General features: G+C 32.0%; 3 protein-coding genes and 1 long non-coding RNA gene across 4 annotated transcripts; 1 reads left to right on the plus strand and 3 right to left on the minus strand.

The window, feature by feature from the left end:
- Positions 1–2,704: 2,704 nt before the first annotated feature.
- On the minus strand, positions 2,705–3,466 carry LOC130512543 (uncharacterized). The gene is made up of 2 exons (XR_008946094.1): positions 3,197–3,466; positions 2,705–3,059 (listed from the first exon to the last, which is right to left on the minus strand). It is a non-coding gene; the product is annotated as an uncharacterized LOC130512543 (long non-coding RNA).
- Positions 3,467–8,215: 4,749 nt separating this feature from the next.
- Positions 8,216–10,207, minus strand: LOC108856400 (probable protein phosphatase 2C 48). Its single transcript, XM_018630183.2, has 3 exons — positions 9,931–10,207; positions 8,732–9,834; positions 8,216–8,651 (listed from the first exon to the last, which is right to left on the minus strand). Exons 2-3 carry the CDS (start codon positions 9,674–9,676, stop codon positions 8,424–8,426), a joined length of 1,173 nt encoding a protein of 390 aa, XP_018485685.1. The 5' UTR covers positions 9,677–9,834; positions 9,931–10,207; the 3' UTR covers positions 8,216–8,423.
- Positions 10,208–11,051: 844 nt separating this feature from the next.
- On the plus strand, positions 11,052–13,613 carry LOC108857515 (protein MAEA homolog). Its single transcript, XM_018631507.2, has 7 exons — positions 11,052–11,483; positions 11,683–11,877; positions 11,976–12,098; positions 12,290–12,475; positions 12,726–12,859; positions 13,009–13,195; positions 13,354–13,613. Exons 1-7 carry the CDS (start codon positions 11,163–11,165, stop codon positions 13,453–13,455), a joined length of 1,248 nt encoding a protein of 415 aa, XP_018487009.1. The 5' UTR covers positions 11,052–11,162; the 3' UTR covers positions 13,456–13,613.
- Positions 13,614–13,877: 264 nt separating this feature from the next.
- Positions 13,878–17,625, minus strand: LOC108862090 (ribulose-1,5 bisphosphate carboxylase/oxygenase large subunit N-methyltransferase, chloroplastic). Its single transcript, XM_018636120.2, has 15 exons — positions 17,422–17,625; positions 17,085–17,188; positions 16,919–16,982; positions 16,710–16,823; positions 16,552–16,611; positions 16,324–16,431; positions 15,780–15,852; positions 15,627–15,667; positions 15,476–15,556; positions 15,268–15,303; positions 15,046–15,129; positions 14,794–14,927; positions 14,569–14,657; positions 14,345–14,493; positions 13,878–14,267 (listed from the first exon to the last, which is right to left on the minus strand). Exons 1-15 carry the CDS (start codon positions 17,548–17,550, stop codon positions 14,115–14,117), a joined length of 1,419 nt encoding a protein of 472 aa, XP_018491622.1. The 5' UTR covers positions 17,551–17,625; the 3' UTR covers positions 13,878–14,114.
- Positions 17,626–22,558: the final 4,933 nt, after the last annotated feature.

The raw sequence follows: 22,558 nt of genomic DNA on the forward strand, positions 1-22,558 counted from the left end.
CTGCCACAAGTTAGCCTGAGATTATAAACCAAACCAAACCGATTTGTTTTGGTTTAAAATTTATTTCAATTCACTGAATTAAAAAAAAAACAATTATCTCTCAAGTATGCATTTACACCCACTTGGATTAACTAATATACACTTAGGGGTTTAGAGTTAAATGTTGGGTTTTGAGGTTTTAAATTTCAAAAAATAAAAAATAAATATCCAATTTTTAAAAATAAAATAAAAAATATTTTGATCATTTTTTTAGAGCTATTTTGTGATAAAAATTTAAAAGTGCTATTTGAGAGAATTATCCAATTGTTATTTGTTAAAAAATTATAACCTAATCATATCAACTAAATATTAAAATGTATTTGATTTAACCGAATTTTGAGTCGCAATACCAAATTAATCCGAATTTTCATTTAGTTCCCTTTATAAAGTTTTTGTGTGAACCAGCTAACGAAAAATCGAATTATCCAAACTAGTTGTTCGGTTCAAACCAGCATGCCATGCCTCACCTAAAGTTCCAACCTTTCTTCTCTTCTTTTCATTATGCACAATAGACCTTTTCCCGGGCTATGCCCGGGTTTTTTCCCATATATTTAAATTAAATTTAGATTATTATATAATTTGTATTTGACTATATATTTTTATATTTAGACTAATTACACTATATAAATTATTAGAAAATTTTATATTTTATATTGTTTTTGGTCACTACAATGTTGAAATTATTGAAGTTCAATTTTTTTGCAGTATCAGAAAATAAACATAAACTGGATAAACATGATGAATATTTTTTTATTAGTCTTATTTAAAATTCAATTTTTATTTTTCTCGTGCACAATAGATTTTAAGAGATATTACAATTCAAATATAGTGTGTCAATTAGTTATGAAATATTTAAACAATTCATTTTATTAATTGGATAATATGTTTTTACGAACTTACCTTTTTACTATTTTCACAATTATAATATGAAGTCAGAAAATGATGTAAAGCTACTAAAAATGAATAAGTGATTTTCGTATTAATTTTCATATATTTTATAAAATTATATATATATATATGTTATTTTTGAATATATGTTTCTAATATATATCTGCTTCCTAAATTTTTTTAGATTGCCTCTGCATATGGATGTAATTTCACGTATCTGCTTCTAATTCCATGTATCAAAACTTTTTCCACCAACAGTAAATATGCCAATTTGTAAAAATAAAGGAATGTCATGTTTTCCGTTGACATAGTGTACACGCAAATACTATCTTAAATTCAAGAGTGAATTGGGTGAAAATCCTAGAAGAAGTTACAAATTAAGAAAATATCTATAGTATAAAAATTGTGGGGATTCAAAATGATGTAGTATAGCAAAAATGACAAAATTACCCTGCTGTCTATAAAAAAGAGATTTATATTATGACTGGTGATAATAGGTTAGAAGCTACAGTGTTCCAAAAGAAAAAAAAAGGGTTAGAACTTAGAAGCTACACAAAATATAATTGTAATTGAAGGAATAAAACATGTACGAAACACGGTTAAATCGGATGATTACGCGAGCGGTGGTGTGTCTGTGGTTATTTCACCATATCAACAAGAAAATCGAAGCAAGCAATTTGTTTTTATATTTTCAAAGTTTTGAATAACTAAAATCATGTATTTAGTGATAGATTTATGTAATTGGAACATAAACAATACGATATCACATAAAATTTTGATGATAGAGAAAACTGAAGCAGGCAGCCATGAAAACAGCTTGAGCTGTCGAAAACCCTAAAAAAATTGGAGGAAGAAGATGAATTATTTACATTTTTGCCATTCATTAAAGAAAAATAAAATAAAATCAGTGTAAAGGACAACTCGAACCGGGGAAACGAGCTTGAGAGGACCAACTTAAACCACCAGACCACTGTAACTTATTCGAATATAGATTGCAAGCTCTAAAATATAACCCTTTATATCCGAAACTGTTATCAAGGAAATTTAGCAACATGTAGATTGACCTTAAAAATAGTTTGGTAGTTTGTATTTAGCCAGGGAACAGAAACACGGGATTGGTTAAAATAAAATTTATGCTGCTAAAGATAGTTGTGGAGATTGATTTAGGATTTTAGCATGTTTTATTATGTAAATATACGCTAAACAGATTATTATCCGAGTAACTCTTCGTGTGTGTAGGGTTAACAACAGCTGCTCACGGTGTGCATGGACATATTAGACAAGAGGAATCCCAGACAGTAAATAGATTAGCAAAACGTGCGAAAGTTTATATATATATATATGTTAGCATGTTTTTTTATTGGAGGCACCTGAGCATCATTGTCTGTGACTGTTAGCTAGTATAAACAAACAATTAGCAATACAAGCAGAGTCATTGTGTGTCTAGACATTATAAATGACAAATAAAATTGAATGGTAGCTAGATATTTGCCAAGTGTATGTTGCTAATATGCGTACATAAGTTAAAATTAGAAATTTATCTAGACTTGTAGCAAATGTGGATGGCTAACACGGTCTTTTGCTTGTCCATGGTCATTCACAGCAGCCGAGTAGTACATGTTCAGCTTCATGAGCAACATAAGATGACACCTAAGGGAGTAAATTAATGTAAAAATACTCTAAAACAGAAAGAGACACGATTAAGATGAAATGTTAATTTAGTGTAGACAACTATATACTTACATTTCCAGATTTACATTTAGTGTAGACAACTATAGATTTAACATTTTTTCTCTGCTTCCTGGAGAAAACAAAAACCCACATGACAAACAAATAAACACAAAACTGACCCTACAAAGGTACAAACAAAGGCAGCAACACAAAAAAAAAGGAAAAAAATCAATCAAAGAATAAACATAGGAGCTTATGTTTCTAGAAAGGATTCTTTAGCAAAGAATTGTTCTTGAGAAAACAAACGGCATTTCACTTGCTTAAGCTCAGCCGCCATAGACACCACGTTACGCCGGAAACTCTCCTTCTTCCCATCTAAATCTCTCAGAAGTGGATCCACCGCCGTTTTTCACAGAATCAGATATCAGGTTTGGTCGGATCTCTCATAAAAATCAGTGAGTCTGTTACAAAAGCATCAGATCAAATCTCAGAAACTCTTCAATGGAGAAGAAAACAAAAAAAGGAATAAATCTAAAAACTATATTCAACGCATGTGAACAAATCTTAAATTGTTAACTTAAGAAAACAAATACTGGACCATTAAAATAATGAACTTTTTATCAATGAATCGAGATTTTAAATTTGTTTCTTTAGACATTGAGAAGCAAACAAAGCATCAAAGGAGTTAAAATAAAAGATTGCGACTTCACAAATTTTTGTGGAAAGTAAAATATATGGAGAGAAAGTTCAGCAGGAGAGCTTTGTTTTCTCAGAAAAATCGTCAAGAGAAAATCAAAGCTTGATTTTCATTCTCTCTCGTGACAGGGGAGGGGAGAGAGAAAGGAGACATGCAATCAATGAGTTTACATGCAACTGTTCAAACTGGTAACTGGTTGCTCGGTTTCAAAAGGGAATGAGGGTAAAAGAGTAATTGAATTGGCTGGCTGACACATACATTGGAAACATAAATTGTGTATATAACTAATTATCATATAAATCTTGTGTGTAGAGTGCAAATACTCTAAATTCAACCCTCCATACTAGGCCTGGGCACGGATCGGATATCCGGGTTTTTGAAGGTATTTGTGATTTGCTTCGAATGTTACGGATATCTAATTTTCCGATTTGCTTTGATTCGGAAAAATACGGATATTCGGAAAAACGGATATCCGGAAAATAAATAGATATTTGCGGATATTTGCGGATACTTACGGATATCTCATTTGTTTTGATTAATACAAATAATCTTAAAAATTTGATACAAATTTTTTTTGGAAAATATTTTTTTTTTGCATGATATAAAGGATAAAAATTAAAAGATACAATGAATCTACATATTTTGTAGAATTTTAAACTTAATTAACAATTATAATAACACAAAACTGAAGAAAAAAATTATAATTGTCATAAATGTTTTTTTCCTTTTATGTAATATTTTTATATAAGTAATAATATGAATAGAATCTGTCAAATCATATGTTAGAATAATAATTTTATACAATTAAAATTTTAAATATAATCAAAATATACATGTATTTATATATTGACGGATCGGATCGGATATTCGCTTCCCAAAATTTTAGTATTTGTGATTTGCTTCGATATTAACGGATATTGAATTTTAGTATTTGCTTTGCTTCGAAAGCTTACGGATATTCGGAATTTTCGGATCGAATAGTAACGGATAACGAATCGAATCAAATTTCACGGATAAAATGCCCACCCCTACTCCATACCCACAATTTTGATCAAACCTCTTGCATGCACTTATACTCCAACTCATCACACCATGAATTTTGTTTTTAATCGAGATGTTTCAGAAAATGAAAAAAAAAGGCGAAACATAATTTACAGAAATTCCAATGCGTGAATTTCATCCTCACATCTTAAGTTGCACGGGAGTTTCGAAGGACATCTACTTCCCGCGGAAGCTTCATCTTTTAAATTGTGAAAACTTACGGAATTTTACTTCTTCTTTTTTTGTCATACGGAATTTTACTTCTAAAACGTTTCAAAAAATACTTTCTTTAAAAACACGTTATAAGCTTACGATTCCGTTTTGGAATCACGTTTCGTTCTTTTTTAACACAATGTCATAAATCAATAAAAATATAAAACCAAAAAATTTGATTTATATAAAATTAAATTTTAATAGTAATGAAATAAAGAGAATAAAAATATACAAATATTAAAACTAATTTTTGTCATCAGAAAGAAAAATTAAAACTAATATTGTAAATTATCTTTATTTATTGAAATTTTATTAAAGATATAGCATATATTCAAATACATTGTGTCAATAAATTTATGAATTATTAAAAATAATTAATATAATAATTTCTTTAAAAATTAATTTATATGTATTTTCTCAATTCTAATATGAAATTTTCAAATTATTATAAATGATTTTTTAAAAATTTAGATCATATAAACTTTGTTCTAAAATTATTAAAACAATTCTTAATAAATGGATATACACTTCCAACACATACCCGCTTCTTAATTTTTTTAAAAATCTCGTTTATGCGTGCATACGCTTTCTCTTTCATGTACCCACTTTCGTTTTCATGTAACACAGTGACACATCTACTAAACCGAAAATTAAAAATTATGTTCTTTATTTATATTTACAGTATAAATTCTATAAATTAATATTTATTACACTAACAATCACCTTAAATGATAAATTTATTTGAATTCAAAAATAGAACACAATTGAATAAAACTATAAGGTATCAATTTTTCAAACAGTTGTATACAAATATATCCTTATATTAAAATAACAATAAAACTTATATATAATAAATCTTATTGTTTTTTTTCTCTATTAAAGTATTTCAAATTTTTAATATTTTAGTAGTTTAATGTTACATCTAAAACGTATCCATTCTAAAATCTATTTCCATTACACCAAATAGAAATAAAAAAAAATCCTGAATTTAAAATTTGATTAAGAATAAACTATTATTGTTAGATTTCATATTGATATTTAGAAGTAACGAAGTCTTAAAATATTTTGTCAAATTAATCTGTATAATCTAATCAAATATCATGCTTTAAACATTATTGATATAAAGAGTTTTGGCTGTTTTTCGGAAACATGAACAATGCGTCGTGGATTATCATATTTCCTATTTATTTCGGCAATAGAGCTTTATTTGGAAGACTTCCGAAAGAGCTAATCACTAATATTGATGTATGGAAGATATATAGAATATTAACCATAAAAATTTTGAAATAGAAAAAGAGATAAATTTATAAAATTGATTAAGATAAGATGTAATTAGTTCAAAATTTAGTTGATTCTCAAATGATAATAAGAGGACTGCTAGAGGGGCATAACCATGGATAAACAAATGGGATATATTCTTATCGGCGAATCTTCATACACGCACTCATTTAGAGGGGCATAACGCATACCATTGAATGTATAGCAGTTTGTACAATAGATGTCTCTGGTAAAAAAGGGCAACGAAGAAAACCACATGAAGTTTCTGTTCTCCTGCTCGGCTGCTCCCTTCTCATATATAGGTAAAGAACACCACATAGTTGAACTGTAAAACTCAGCCACAGCTAATATTAGACATGAGTTAAGAAAAGCTATAACAATATATCACTGACGGTCTACAATTTTTTTTACGAATCATACACAAAACACTTGTCTGCATTCGCAACAATCTCCTCGAAGATAAAGAGACCAAAAGAGTTAACATACAACTTACCATCCGACCTTCACAGTTGTAGGACTTCAAGATCTACAAATTCTTCTGCACTGATTTGAGCCCCATCCCGAGTTTGTTTTCTGGAAGCATAAAACAAAAAAAACTTTAGCTCATTATCTCTCAGTCTTGTACCAATTGATACCTAATCTAGTGAATAAAGTCGATATTCAACTAATATCGGCTTACTTATCAAAACATTCAATGAGTATGTAGGAGTCTCACAGAATATTTTCTGATGCTTTACCAGTTTCAGCTTTTTTCCTCTGCCACGAATCATTGGTATTTTAAGGTTTCAGCTTGTATATCCATACCATCCAATAGTTCAAGTCCCTCCTTCCGCTCCTGGTGTGGTGATAGTTTAAACCTAATGACAAAAGCAATGACATTTACCATAATATAAGTGGAACCAATGCGCCACTGCTTTGTGTTAAGGTATTAAGATTCGATGTGTGTGAGCTCGAAATTTTTTTCCCAATCTATGTTCACCTAGACCGATCAAAGCCTGGCATTTTGCTCTAGACAATTGGAGCATAAAAACATAACCAGGAAACAGGGTTCAAGGTTTACACCTATATGAAAGCTTCGTACATGTAGTAGCAGAGATTTTACACAAGGCAGTTCAGATAGTCAGCTTCCTTTATATGAGGAAAGACGCCGCCTACAATATGCACCATCCATAGAAACCAGAGTTAGCAAACTCCTGATATATATCCTCACAGATAGCAAGCTCCTCATGACCATATGGATAGCTGTAATAGAAAATCAAAACCATGGAGATGAAAGTTAGTTTAGAATATTCTGGTACCATTGCGTGCATTTATCAGTTAACTGTAGAATAATTCTTACATGAGACCAAATTCATAGTACAGTTTTTTCATGTCTTGACTTGTAAACCCAGTGCAAATGCTGCATAGAAAAAGAAACCGATTATCAGTAAGCTCTATCCTCCATTCTTTTTCAAGTTGATCTTTGTTTTATTCAATTATCACTCAGCGCATCTTCTGGGAGAGCTCACAGTAGAATAATGATCTAGTAACATTAAAATTAAAAAAAAAAAGAAATTTTGGAAGGTCATACTATACTTGGAAGAAGCAAAATCTTGGGAGTAGAAGCTCTTTCTGTATCAGTAGAGGGAGTGATATATCAGTATGAGAAGATGTCTCGTACCTAAAACCAAATAGACCTATAATTGTATACAGTCAGTAAAAGAATTTACTCGACGGTAAATCACAATTCTACCCGGTCTAAGTATACAGTTGTAAAAGTATTTACTTGTGTGCCAGGGAAGAGCGTCGGATAATCAAGAGAACATTGAAGAAGCATACATACCTCTAGGATTCCACTTCGATTTAACATCGAAACAATCGAACTGTTTTTATACTGGGGACTTGCCATTTGGTTTCATCGCCATGGCTTGAGCTTAATTAGAGCAGGTTTTCTGGTTTTGGTTTTGTAGCCATGGAAGGAAAAGCAGTATACAGTATATAGAATGAGAAGGCGATGGGAGGGGAGGAGGTGAAAGGAAATCATTAAGAAGAGATTAAAGCAAATAATTGATTGCAGAGGAGGATGAGTAACGGAGGGTGGAAGAAGATGAATCTGAGAAGACGATGTTATCATACAATACGGATCAGAATGCATCGATCGACGTTTTATAGGTTAGAGTTTTCTCAGATATATGAGATGAGCCAAAGATAACAAATATTGTGATTTTTTAGTGGGTGTCAACTGGGCCGATTATTATTTCAAAGCCCACACGCATGAATATAGATTTTGCAGTCTCAAGTGGAGATGACGTGGCGGATTAATATCTTTTGATTGGCTGAATTTATAATCGGACATGGCATAGCTGAGAAGGTTTCATATTCTCCTTTTAATACTTGTTTGATTTCGAGTAACTGAAAATATTTACCATAGAGTTTGGTAAAAAGAAAGTAAAATTTACAATTTGAGTTCCATAAAATAATTCAAACAAAGTATTCAGACAATCTGAAATTCTGAACAAAACCAAAAAGACAAAAAAAAAAACATTTGTAAAATGAAAAAAAAAATGAGTTTTTTTTTGTTTGTTTGTTTATTATTGAGTTAAAAAAAAAAACAAGATCATAAAATGGCATTATTGCCTGAGAGTGCGAGGACACCACCACCTCTAACAGAGACCGGAGTTCGAATCCCAAAACTCGCAGAATGGAGAAAAACGACAATCACAGTGATATCATCGTGAAAGTGTCTCCTGATCCCACGTTCTATCTTCTCCAAATCCGAATACCTCATCTCTCTCTTCTTCGCTGCTGCTTGCAATGCAGCTTTCAGTAACCTCCGAGCCACACCCTAATGACACCAACAACATACAACAAAGATTCACTCAAAAACCAAACTAGATTTAAAAAAGAGTGATGTTAAAAACTTACATTGCGTGGACAAGAATTAACAATATCAACTGCTTCTTGGTTACTCAGATGCTCCCACAAACCATCAGAAGCAAATATAAGAAACTGATCTTCAGGGTGAATCTTATGAACCGTTATCGTCGGCTCAGCTCTCATGATCGGCTTCTCGAACCGCTCCGCAACTCTAAACTTAGGCAGCAACGGCTCCCGGTTAAACTCCGCTCTCTTCAAGTACGCGTCACCTATAGACCTCGAAACCTGTATGATCCCTTTCACGCGCCACACTTTATGTTTCAACACCACTATGTTCGGGTCGTTAGGATGCAGCAGACGCAGCTCCTCTCTCACGGACTCAACACTAGCGTTATGCTCCGTAGACAGCTGAACAGCTCTCATCTCTTTAAACGGACTCTCGAGCCTCCCCAACACGACGCGAGAATCGCCAGCGTTGGCAACGTACAGCAACCCGTTGCATACGACACCCACGAGGCTGCAAGCACCGACGGAAGCTATCTGCGGTTTGGTCTCCCACCGCTCCTGAACAAGACCGAGAAACTCCTCCTCCGTGGCCACGAACGCTCTCGTGATCACGTCGGGAGAGACCACGCCTCGCTGGTCGGAAACGCATCTCCTCATGTTGTAAAACAGCCTCTCGTTCACGAACCGAGCCGCCTCGGGACCTCCGTGACCGTCGTAGACACCGACGAAGGTCGCCTCGGGACCAGACTCGTGGAAACTAATAGGACCGGACTCTAACTGGCTATGGTCCTCGAGAAGATTGTTGGCTTGGACCACGGCCATAGAAAACTCTCCGGTTAAATGGTTACCGGAGTCTTTGTACCATAATAGACCGTCGAGACGGCCGTTAGTATCATTATCACTACTACTACTGGGAATAGAACCTTCACCAATACCAAAAGGTCTCCAACAAGGGGACACGATTCTCCTGAATGTTGTAGACACCATCAAAAGCTTATATTATATCTCTCTAACCAAAAGAACCGGCTATCAAATCGTTCATCAAATCAGTGCTTATAACTATATTGTTAGACCCAATCTTCTTCTTCTTGTCGTTTTCAACTCCAGGATTCAAACACGCATTCACAAACGTAAACAACATTAATCTGCATCCATTCCCCCACAAAACCATTAAAAAAAGTCTCAAACTTGAATCTGTAGATTTCAATGAGTAATCGAGAAAGATTAAAGTTTTGGATTACCTGATGAAAAATCTAAGAAAGATTGAAAGAGAAAAAAGGTTCCTTTTTGTTGTTTCTCAGAAACTTGAATAATAATCCATCATTCGATTCGATTTTCAAGATGAGATGAGGCGAAGAGAAGAAAAGAATATAACAATCTAATCAAGAAAAAGGGTTAAAAATAGAACGAGAGAAGAAGACGCGTTTGAAGAGAGAAGAAACGGAGACGTTGGATTTGGTTTTTTAGAGAGAGAGAGAGAGAAGGGAGCGATACTTGCGGCCGTCGTGTTTTTTTTTTTCTTGTTCGGTTCTGTATTTTATATCTGACCTGTCTCTAGCCATTTCTTTTTGACTTTTTAACGGTTTGACTTTTTTATTTATTTTTATAACACTACTAACTTTTTATTTTTTATTTTTTCCCGACATTTAACACAACATTTTGACTTTTATTTTTCTAATCCTACCAACAGTTTGTAATATGTTATTTACCAATTTTATTTAAAACATTGTAATTTTTTTTAAAAATAAACACAGTTTAATTACAAATTATAAGAGATATATACGAGACTAAACTATATTGCGGACTAATTGTATTTTGATGGTTTAATTTTTAGTTTTTATAAATAAAATTATAAAACAAAATTTAAGAGTTTATTTTTCAAAAGCTCCTTTTGTTTTTCTTTAACATTTGGTTTCTATATATATTATCTAAGATCTAGTCACTTCTCTTATCCAATTTCGTTGTTTTTTAATAATGAGAAAATTTTATGTTGATGGGCAAAAAAATAATAATAATGGAAAACTCATTCTACAGTTATTCAAATTCATGTATCCAAAAAATTAATAAATCTGAGTGATTCTATTCACATTTGACCTGGTGCTCATGTGGTATTTGAACACTTCTACACAGTCAGGTTTTCAATATTTCCGTTATCGAGGTAAGGAAAAAACAATTTCACACGTTCTAGAAAAGAACACCCAAAAAAACAATTTAGCACCAAAAAAGAAATTAAATATCGTATCATCCAAATTATGTTCACGCTTTTCTTCTGTACCGGGAATCCACTCGCTAAAAACAAACACTCTCTCTCGGTTCGGACCGGTCGGTTTGATGTCCCGCATAACAGAGACCTGCCACTAAACAACGACGACGTTTTTGAACTCCAGTAGTTTTATTTCATCTCCCATAGAACTTTTAGAAAGATTACCATTTACCACCACCACAAAGGCAAGAATCTAAACTTCTAACTGCCATGGAAATCGATGATCCGTTAACCAACGGAAACACCGACGCCGTGATGACGGAATCCGCTCCCCCGTTCACTCCGTCTCCCCCCGTCCCTGCGTCGAGATCGAGCCAACTGACGGAATCGCTGAAACTCGAGCACCAGCTCCTCCGCGTACCGTTCGAGCATTACAAGAAGACGATCCGCGCCAATCACCGCTGTTTGGAGAAAGAGGTCACCGCCTTCGTCTCCGGCGTCGGAGATTTGGCTGATAACAATCGGTCCAAAGACGTCACCGTTTCGCGTCTCACCGGACTCGTTTCTCGATTGCAAGGCCTCAAACGAAAGGTTTGATTCAATACATCATATCTCTCTAATCAAAATCCAACTTTATTAAAATGTATCACACAGATATATGGATTTAATAGTAACACGTTGGATCTTGGATGTTGCTTTTCGTCAATCTCTCGATATATACCAAAAAGTATCACATTGCGATGTAGCTAACATGCTTTTTTATTTTATTTTAATTTGTATTGGCATTCAGTTGGAAGAAGGGAGCAATGTGGAGAATCTGCAGGCTCAGAGATGCCGTGCTCGCATTGATCATTTGGATTCAGCAGATGGGGATAATATTACTGAATGGAACAACACGAAACTGAAGCGGATTCTTGTCGACTACATGCTGCGTATGTCGTATTTCGACACTGCTTCAAAGCTTTCAGAAACCAGCAATATTTTGGTCTCTCTCTCTCTCTCTTGACACTGGTTGGTTATATATTACATTTAGTTATGTCTCCAAGCAACTGTTAATGGAAGATGTTTTATTGGTCTTTTCAGGACCTTGTCGACATTGACATATTTCGAGAAGCTAAGAAGGTGATTGACGCCCTTAAACGTAGGGAGGTTGCTTCTGCACTGGCATGGTGTGCTGATAATAAAACACGCTTGAAGAAGGCAAAGGTATCTGCTCCTCTTTCTCTGCCTACTGGGTTTAGATATACTTTCTTGTGTCTATGAGCTCCACCTGGGTCTGTCTAAAACACGGTTGAACCAAATCCTTTGACTAGTGCTTTCTACTTTCTCTTGGTATCATGAACAAAAATAGAACTTGTCGTCAGTGCTAATTATGTTTGGGGTTCTTTTCATGACAGAGCAAATTCGAGTTCCAACTAAGGCTGCAAGAATTCATCGAGCTGGTACGAGCTAACAGCTACAAACAAGCAATCCATTATGCTCGAAAGCATCTTGCACCATGGGGAGCAACCCATATGAACGATTTGCAGCCTGTCCTGGCCACTTTGGCTTTTAAAAGTACTACCGAATGCACAAAATACAAGGTCTGATTTTCCTTCTCTCATCCATCCCCGTGTTTCAAAAATCCATTCTTTGGCTCTTCAACTTGTATCCATTATTGAACCATCGATTTCATTTAAAATAGACCCGCTTGCTTTAGTGATCCTTCAATATATTTTTCCATCTCTGTTAATGGCTGAATATAAATGGTGTTACTTCCAACTCTTGTCGATTCTGACAGACTGACTTGATTGTTGCTTCTGGTAATTGACCGAGATATTTGCTGTTTTTCAGGTTCTATTTGAACTAGGGCAGTGGGATATTTTAGTTCATCAGTTTAAACAAGAATTTTGCAAGTTATATGGCATGACAATGGAGCCGTTATTGAACATCTACTTACAAGCAGGCTTGTCTGCCCTGAAAACTCCGTATCCTTTCAAACTCTTATCTAATTTGATGTTTTAAATATCTATTTTCTGCTCTGAAATATAAAAAAGGGAAGAAAGTAAAATTCGATAATGACACCATAATGTGATTCTTATGGTGGTTTGAGTTTTGTACCCTTGACATGACCCAGATATGGTTTTGAAGAAGGTTGTACCAAGGAGGACCCGCTCTCACAAGAGAGCTTCCGGAAGCTAGCTTTGCCTCTACCGTACTCCAAGCAAGAACATTCAAAGCTTGTTTGCTATATTTCCAAGGAGCTAATGGACACAGAGAACCCACCACTGGTGTTTCCCAATGGCTACGTCTATAGCACCAAGGTTTGATACTATACCCTCAGATTTTCTGCTGATTCTCTCGTTTTGGAATCTGATGTTATAATCTAGAGCAGTGTCTTTTGTCTATCATAATCGCTTAGAGACTTCAATAGTTGGGTCGTTTACTTTTGCTTTGCATTGGTGGTGTAACGTAAGTGCAGGCTCTCAAGGAAATGGCGGACAAGAACAAAGGTGAAGTAAAATGTCCGAGGACAGGGCTTGTCTGCAACTACACGGATTTAGTTAAGGCCTACATATCATGAACTCAGTTGCTCATAATCCTCACTTTGGTTGTTGCATATTTGATCACAACCAAAGTGAGTGTCAGTGTTCAACTTTCTTCATATGCTAATCTGTAAATATGCATTTAAACAGTTTCTTTCTTTCGTATATCAAGTTATTCTCTCATTTCAGACTTTCAGTCGTATAGCACTTTTCATTTTGTTAGCAGGTTATGTATTAAATAAGCAATTTAGTTGGTGCCAAGCAGAATTAACCAATTTAGTGCATCCTTTCATTTTACTATCACTAGGAAACATGATTGTAAGATTATGTCGTTTCTCTTAGAAGATAACCTGGAGGGAATTGAGTGATCATTTGATCATTTATTCCCTGTGTAGTAACTCCCTTGAAAGATAGTATATTGATACTGTTGTCTATAGAATAGCTCTTTTGACACAAAGTCAAGCCACAAAATCATAGGGAGTTATATTGATTGTGTCCGCATTCTCATGATCTAAACCTATACTTGGTTACCATCTAGATGATCCAACATGTTCATGCTTTCCTTTCCACATTCTGACTAAGGAAGAAAGTAAACTCGACTACTTGATACACAACAATATCTCATTTAAGGTGCTGAAAAGGTTTGTTCAGTTCTCTGGTATTATCTCTACTGTAGATATGGTAAAATAGGCTCGGTTTAAGGTGCTGAAAACAAGTTTATGCAATAATGATTAAGCCATTCAGCTGCAGATCTCAGAACACGAAGCTCACCGAAGAGGAGATCTCTTGACATCTGCCTTCTAACAATAAACCTTTGTGATTCAAAACGGCAATTAGATGCTTCTAGCTCCTGCAAAAGCACCCAACAAACCTTTATCATTTCAGTTCATAATGTGGCAATTAGCTGGAGTCGACTTTCTATGGTACCTTGATGCAAACACTGTGATCCTCAATCAATCTGTTGATATGAGACAAGATGATCTTATGTGCCTCCAACTCCCTGGTCCTGTCTTGAAAGGGAAGCCGAGCTAGTCGACCATCATTTTGTTCAGCTTCTTTTGACAAATCAGTTAGCTCTGAGAAATCATTATTACTGTCAATACTTTCAAGATCAGCCTCAAAAGAGAGAGTAACTAGTTTGATCTGAGCACCTTGAGGAGAGGTACAAGAGAGAAGACGTGCAAATGCTCGGAGAGACTGAGGAATTCCTTTCCCTTTCCCTGTAGCAGATTTAACTTCCCTGGGAGCAGAACCAGAACCAGAACTAGACTTAGATACACTTATCACATATACAACTAGGCCTTTTTCTGATGTTTTCATTCGTTGTGAACTTGTAATGGCTTAGTGACATTCTAAAACAAAACATTAATACTTACTTGATTGTGAAAGTATCACAAGAAGAGTGAAAGATATTGATATCTTTGACACTTCGTGTGTAATGCGTCTGGAGAAGTCCCAGCTTCATGTTGCGGAGAGGGTCATCATTCCCTATATTCATTTGGATTTGAACCTAGTCAATCAATCAAACGACCATCAAAGTTCAAAGTTGGTGAGTGGCCATCTTGAACTCTTAACATCTATAGATCAATATTTTGCTATGGGTAGTATTAATGATAGAGAAAAAAAACCTCGTCATGAGCGTTGTAAGGAAGTGTAAATCCAAAATCCAACATGAGTGTAGCATTTGAGAATTCTCCATACCTAATGAACACCTATCACAGAGATGGTTAGTAAAGCATAGAAGTCCATGAGTTTAACCAGTCTCTGGCATTAATCTCAATCAAAATAACATCCTTCAAGACACTAGCGAGCATTAATTAAAAGAAACAACCATTGTGTCATAATCCTACCTCGTCACCAGGACCGTAGTCACGATCTGCACTGACCTGCAAAGTTGAAAACTTAAAATCATGCACTAGTCAAGAACCATGTATTACTAGATCGAAATTTTGAACATAAGATCCTGCTAATGCGTCAAATGAGATATGGAGACAGAGAATAGCAAAGTAGGAAGAAGAGAACTAAGAATATTAAATAAGAGAAAATGGAAGTAAAAACCTCTGATAGTTGGTTGTCTTCATCGCTCAAAACGATTGATGCAGAAAGCCCATCATGGTTCATGAAGTCTGCAAACGGAATCTGTTAGATGGTCAGAACATCTATCTATACCAGAAATTACCATGAGAAGAAAACATACTGAAGACAGTACCAGTGATATGCCTTTTGAGGTTTCCCACGCACGAGATCCCACTGTCCAGCAACAAGTTATCCATATCAAGTAAAATCAAAAAGAAAAAAGGATCCAGATTACTCTGAATAACTAAAGAAATAAATAGAATAACTGTAAGAGTAATTTTCTCACCTAATGCATATGCATACATGAAATTCTCCAGAGCTGGGCGTTCAATGGCGTTGGGAAGATGTTCTTTGAATGCCTACGAGTAACCAAAAAATAATTTTAGAACTCTTATTAAATAGGAAGAGAAAAAAAAAAATTGACACATGCAAATGTACCTTATTCACTACCAAATATAGATATACATGTATTACTATGTACTCGGTGCACATGATGAACTGGAGTTTTAAAATTTCAGAAGTTAGTTAAAATCAATACAAATGTCAATAATATATGCTAGAACCATAATATATTTTAAACACTATATTTTAATCACTTTGTAATGGTTTCATAGATTGTACACAAACACAATTTCTTCTAGGCCTTTAGGAACAATCAGGAACTTCAACAAAATATACTTTTATCACCAAAGCAAGATAATATACCACAGGCGTTATATAAATAGAGGTGTTCTCTCTATAAGACAATGTTCAAAAGACTTAAGAAATGCAGGAAAATTGAACTTGCCACAAGTAACACACACTTATGATGACAAAGGAAACATACTTACTTGTGCTACAAGTGAGAATTCCTTTTCTAACCGAGCTTTTTGTTTTACAGTTTCCTTGTGAACTGCGCTACAGCGAATCATGCTTAACTCATTTTCATCCCAAAAGATCTAGATAGCAAAAAAAAAGAAGCCAGTATTCATTCAACTATTGGCCAAAACAAAACAAAAAGATTTCAAAGACTCTGGAACTTTTGACCAGTACAAGGAGTAGATTGAAAAAAACCTCACCGTGCTGTGCATATCTGAAAGCTGAGGAAGTCGGCTGATATAAGGGAACCATCGAGAATTCTGAATTCAGAAGCAGTCAAAAACCAAAACACACACATGAAAATGGACGTCGTATAAATTAAGATTACATTAACCCAAAATGTTGATGGGGAGCTTACTTGACCCATGTTCATTTCGATCATAAGAAGAGCAGCAAGCTTTCCTATGTTGTTTCCAAGTTGGTCTGTCAACGAAACTCTGATATCTCTGGGAAGCTCATCCGGAGTTATTTGCTGAAAATTCAACAGGCAGTAGTATATAGATCAAAACGTATTAATAATCTTCAGAAACTAGTTTTAGATCACACAAGAAGAGAAAACTCATTCACCGCATTGAAAGGGACTTCCAAAATGCAGTCCCCAGCATGGATTACTTTTGAGGCAAACAAGGCCCTGCTCACAAGAAGTCAGATTATGATATAATTCCAAGAAGACAAAACAAAAGTTTTCAGTAACAAAAATCATACTTGAAGAAGTGGCTGAGACATCACTGACCTGCCATAAACGGATTTGCCAATGGAAAGCTTGTTAGTTATCTTGGTTCCAGCAATTTGCTCTAACCAAGGTAAGAAGTCTATGCAATCCTTATCCAAAGCAGCCTATACATAATTCATGCATTAATCAGATTACTCAAATTCAAGAACTCAATACTTTCATCTCTCAATTGAGAGAAGTAGAAGCAAAGAGAGCATAAAAGGTTTCATCTTTCATTTATTATGTCTTCAGTTTTTTCCGTTTCTGAATAGAAGAAATTCGACAAGAGGAATAAAACAAAACATTGGACACTTGAGCTTGTCTGAAATTCTCCAAGGAATAAAAAAAAAAAAAAAACCTGAGCTACTTGAGACTCTGTGAGTGATGATTGTGCATTGAAGAAGCTAATACACTTTGCTAAAGAAGAGATAAAAGTACGCCGTTGCTGAAACACTAACAGCTTCACCTTCGGAACGCTCAATAACATTATCTCCTCCGTCCCCTAAGTTCGTTGCGCGTGACCAACCACCGCTCCTATTTATGAATTGTGACTCGACTGCAGCCAGAGACTGTCCAATCCGGTTTATTTTTCTATAGTACAGTATCGGTTCGGTTCTCTAATTCCCTTTTGTATTTCCTTTAACAGTCTCGAATGAGTCCAGAATCAAAACTTCATTGAAAGACGAAGCTGGCCCATAGCGCAAACCAAGTAATTATGGGCTTTATTACTTTTTTTTTTTTGGGGGCTTTATACCTTCATTTTATTAAAGTTTTTATTCAGCCACAACTCACAAGCTTTACGTACGATGCATTGAATCGATCTATATAAAAAGTAATTATCTCGAAAGAGGCAAGCTTCTATGGAGTTTTTTTTTTTGGTAAAAACTTCTATGGAGTTGATATAGAAGCTTGCCTCTTTTGAGATAATGACTTTTTCTAACTTAGAGTTTACTACGTAGAAAAGTAAATTAGCAAAAATAATAGCGGTAAAACCGTATAAAATCGAGACTCAATTATATATAACGTAAACATGCGCTTTGCCCCAGTTTGAAAGCAGACTTCACCATCCGTGTGTTAAATCAAAAATAGAAGTTCTATCTTGAGACAGTTGAGATTTAGGTAATGTTGTATAATTTTTTTTTTGTAAACTAAGTAATGTTGTATAATTAAGATGTAAAACATTAAAACTAGCTCATTCATAATTAAAAGTGAGAAGTATATAAATTAGATTTTAGTAATAAACTTAGTGACATGAATACTCACTCATAATTAAAAGTGAGGAGTATATAAATTAGATTTTAGTAATAAACTTAGAGACATTAATACTCATTCATAACTTTAAAAATAAAACCATTGAATTGTGATAATGACACTTATCATCACCATATTTTATTAATTTTGTTTTTCGAGGTGGATGATAATATTTGATGTCTAGAGATGTTGACAGCAAAAAAAAATGTGGAACATATTAATTCCCACGTTCATAAAGTAGTTACAACTTAATATCGTATATAGATAGATATGCTTTAAATAGGAGTTTATGTCGTTCAAATTTAATTGAAGTTTTTATTTCACACGTTCTAATTTAATTGCGTATTTAGATGTTTATATTTGAAATGTACAGAAGGGTGGCATCGGATATCTGTTCGAGTTCGCATCAAATATTTTGGAGTTTCAGATAATTCGGCGTAGAGATATAGAATCCGTTCGAATATTTATATACTTCAGGTTGGATCATGTATTTTTAGTTCGGATTCTGTTATTTTAGATTGGGTTCGAATATTTAGATTTTAAAAAAAAAATTACGTTTCTTAAATTTATAAGTTTATCTTTCGATTAAATGATTTTTTTATTTTTTAATAAATTGAATGATTATAGATTTGGAGCTAACATTTCAAAAATAAATAGACATTAATTTGGTTATTGTTTATAGAATTTAGATGTAACTTTTGTTAATGCATGAAACAAAACAAAAAAATTAATATTCATTTTAAATGAATATCAAATCATTTTTCTATAGTTATATGTATATTATATAATTTTAAAGTATGTGTAACTCAATATAAATGTCTTAAATAAAAAATGTAAATTAAAAATATAAAGATAAATATACATATGTTTGGTTATTTTCGGATATTCATTTGAATTCGGATATTATTTATTCGGTTTCGGATATCCAATCTATTCTAAATCAATACTTATTCGGATATTTTTTGTTTCGGTTTAGATTTCAATTCAGATTTTTCGAATACGGTCCGGGTGTCGTGTAAAATTCTCATCCTTACCGTCAAGTGGTTCGAAATTGTGTTCTGACATGCTTTAAAAAATTTCTGTCTTCGCAAATGCATAAATTAAATATGTGCAATCCACTTTATTTTAATTTTTATACAATTTATGAATATGGGTCCCTTGGACCTTAAATAATTCAGACGTGCCATGCCACATGTTATTCGTATCTAATCTATTAATTTAGGGTTCTATTTTTATCTACTATTAACAAGTCATAGTAGAACCACTTAAAGAATTAGTCAATATGACATATTTGATTATTTGTATTAACAATAAACTAACTATAAATATATTAACAATAAACCAACTATAAATTTGATTTTTTTAATTATAATAAAATCTGTTGAGAAAGAATCTAACAAAATCTTAGTTTAAAATTTAAATATTTTTTATAAATAACACATTAATATATTTCGAAATTAGTAATATAATATTATTATATGTAAATTTAACTAAAACTTATTATAAAAAAGAAAATAAAAAATTCTTTATACTAACTTTTTATAGATTCTATGATATATTCCGTATTATATAAAAATAGAAGTGCTATATGAATTAAATATTAAAAATATATTAAATAGGTAAATTAACAAAAACAATTATTTTATTTTTTAACTAAATAAATTATTGATCATCATTATAATGGATTAAACTTCGAAAACTATATAATACTTTTATATTAAAATAAATGTATTAGCATAAGTTAAAATTTTATATTTACAGCCATACATTATCTTTTTATTTATTTTGAAACTATTAGCAATATATTGCTTAAAAATGTTTATATACAAAATATAATAGTATATAATAACCTTTAGTTCATATACTATTTAAAAATATGTTATTAGTAAAATATGAAATTTCAGTAATTCATTTAAAATATTAGTGACAAAAATCAAATTTTAATTATAAATTTTATTTTATTTTAATTGTAACAAAATTTGTTGATAAAAGAATTAAAAATATCACCAAAAATTCAAATATTTATAAAATGATACAGTAATGTAGTACCAAAACAAATTCAAAATTCATGTATTATTCCAAACTCAAATAGTTGTGTAATTTTCCAAAGTTGTCTCGAAAAAATATATTATTTTGAAAATAAATATTCAAAATCAAAATGATAATATTTCAAATTTTACAAAAGACAAAATCATGGATAATAAAGATTAACTTTTTGAAATGTACCTGAAAAAAACTAACTATATATGTTGTAAAAATTTAAAGTAACTTAATGTTTTGACATCTTAATTTTTTTTAAAAAATAGAACTTAATATCATAACATCCAAAACAAATATCCTATGTAATAAATTTAATAAAATAGTATGATAGATACTACTATGTATAAAGTTTACTAAAACAATAGGATTATATTATTTAAAATAAATAAATCCCGTAAAATATTAAAATGAGATATGTTAAAGTATATTTTCTTAAACACAACATGTAAATATAATTATTTTAGTCATATTTATTTTCTATAATATAAATAAATAAAATTTAAAAATGTATTATATGCAAAATGTTTAAATTAAATAAAACAACATAATTTGAATGGGGTTCTCTATTTGAGTATTTCATATTTTTATTTTATTTTACCTAACTCGAAAATATATTAGTAAGTAATAAAAATCAATAACAAAGTAAAATTTTTTTAAGAAACCATAATATATTAATAATACTGAATAAGAAATATAAACAATAATATGATATAGTAATACAATATATAACACTAAAATAGAAATTATATATTTAAAACATTTTTAATAATATAAATATATTTAAAAAATATAAATATATCCGCGCGAACGTGCGGGTTAAAATCTAGTATCCATATAAAATAGCAGTCTAGTATGTGTTGATATTTCTTACCCGACCCAATCAAACTTTTGTAATTTATTCGCCACCAAACGGCATTTATGTTATGAATCTTTGGATCATATGAACACCACATGTGTATATATATTCGAGGGCCATTCAAGTTTTTTCAACATATACATACGTTTAGTTTTGAATACATACTAGATCATGACCCGCTCGACCGAGCGGGAATCAATTTTTTATTACTTTTATTTGTACTAAACATTATACATGATTGCAAGTGTATTGATATAAAATTTTGATAAATAACAATATGTACTAATGTGTTTAAATAAGCAATGTGTTTAATTGCTAAATTTGATTTTTAAATTTTATGATAACGTAATAGATTTTTTATATATTATTTTAAATATATAGTTCTATATATTTTGTATTTTTAATATTTATCATACAAAACTTACATTGTGGTATTATTTATATGAAAATATGTGTAACATAATATATTTATATATTATATAAACATATCTACGATTTTTGCAAAGGTCATGCGTACCCGCACGGGTTTTATTTTTAAAATGTATTCTATATTGTTTAGTATGTAGTATCGAATTTGTAAAATTCAATTTTGTGTTTAAAGAACAATACCAAAACTGTCTTTCGTATGTAAAATTAACACTTTGCAAGCGCGAGTTGTGTCTTTTTATTGTAACACAAAATTTGATATAAAACTTATGTTTTTTTGTACATTACGAAGTTTAATTTTTTAAAATAATTATTACATAATTTGAAAGTGAATTTTATCTATGAGGTCTAATATATTTTGTGTGTAATGGTTCAAAACATTTTCGATATATATTATATTTCAGTTTGGTTTGTTTTTAGTATTATTGTATAAGTATAATACTATACAATATTACTATATTCTATACAATATATAAAGCTATGTGTTATTTGTTTTAGAAAGTAGATTAGGCCCAACGTAGTTAAAGAATAGTCAAATCTTTATGTATGTGTCTATGACTTATCTACCTAATGTTATTCGTACTAATAAAATCAATATGGCCAATGAAAGTATACTGATCAATTTAAAATGAATTGTATAGGGTAATTCTAGTAAGATTAATATTTTTAATATTCTTAATATCTATCTTATTTAAATCGACATGTAATAAATATGAAAACCATATATGGAATATGGACAAAAAGAGGAATTGTATATAAGGAAATACATAAATGCAAAGTTAGACTATGGTACGTATTATATATAAATAATGAAACATTTAATTTAAATATATAAGGTCCATCTTTAAAATCCACCTAGAAAAAGTTGTAATGTTTCTGATTTAATTCTTCTTTTTGTCCATATTCCATATATGATTTTTAC

This window comes from Raphanus sativus, chromosome 5 (assembly GCF_000801105.2).
Source record: "Raphanus sativus cultivar WK10039 chromosome 5, ASM80110v3, whole genome shotgun sequence".
Classification (NCBI taxonomy): domain Eukaryota; kingdom Viridiplantae; phylum Streptophyta; class Magnoliopsida; order Brassicales; family Brassicaceae; genus Raphanus; species Raphanus sativus.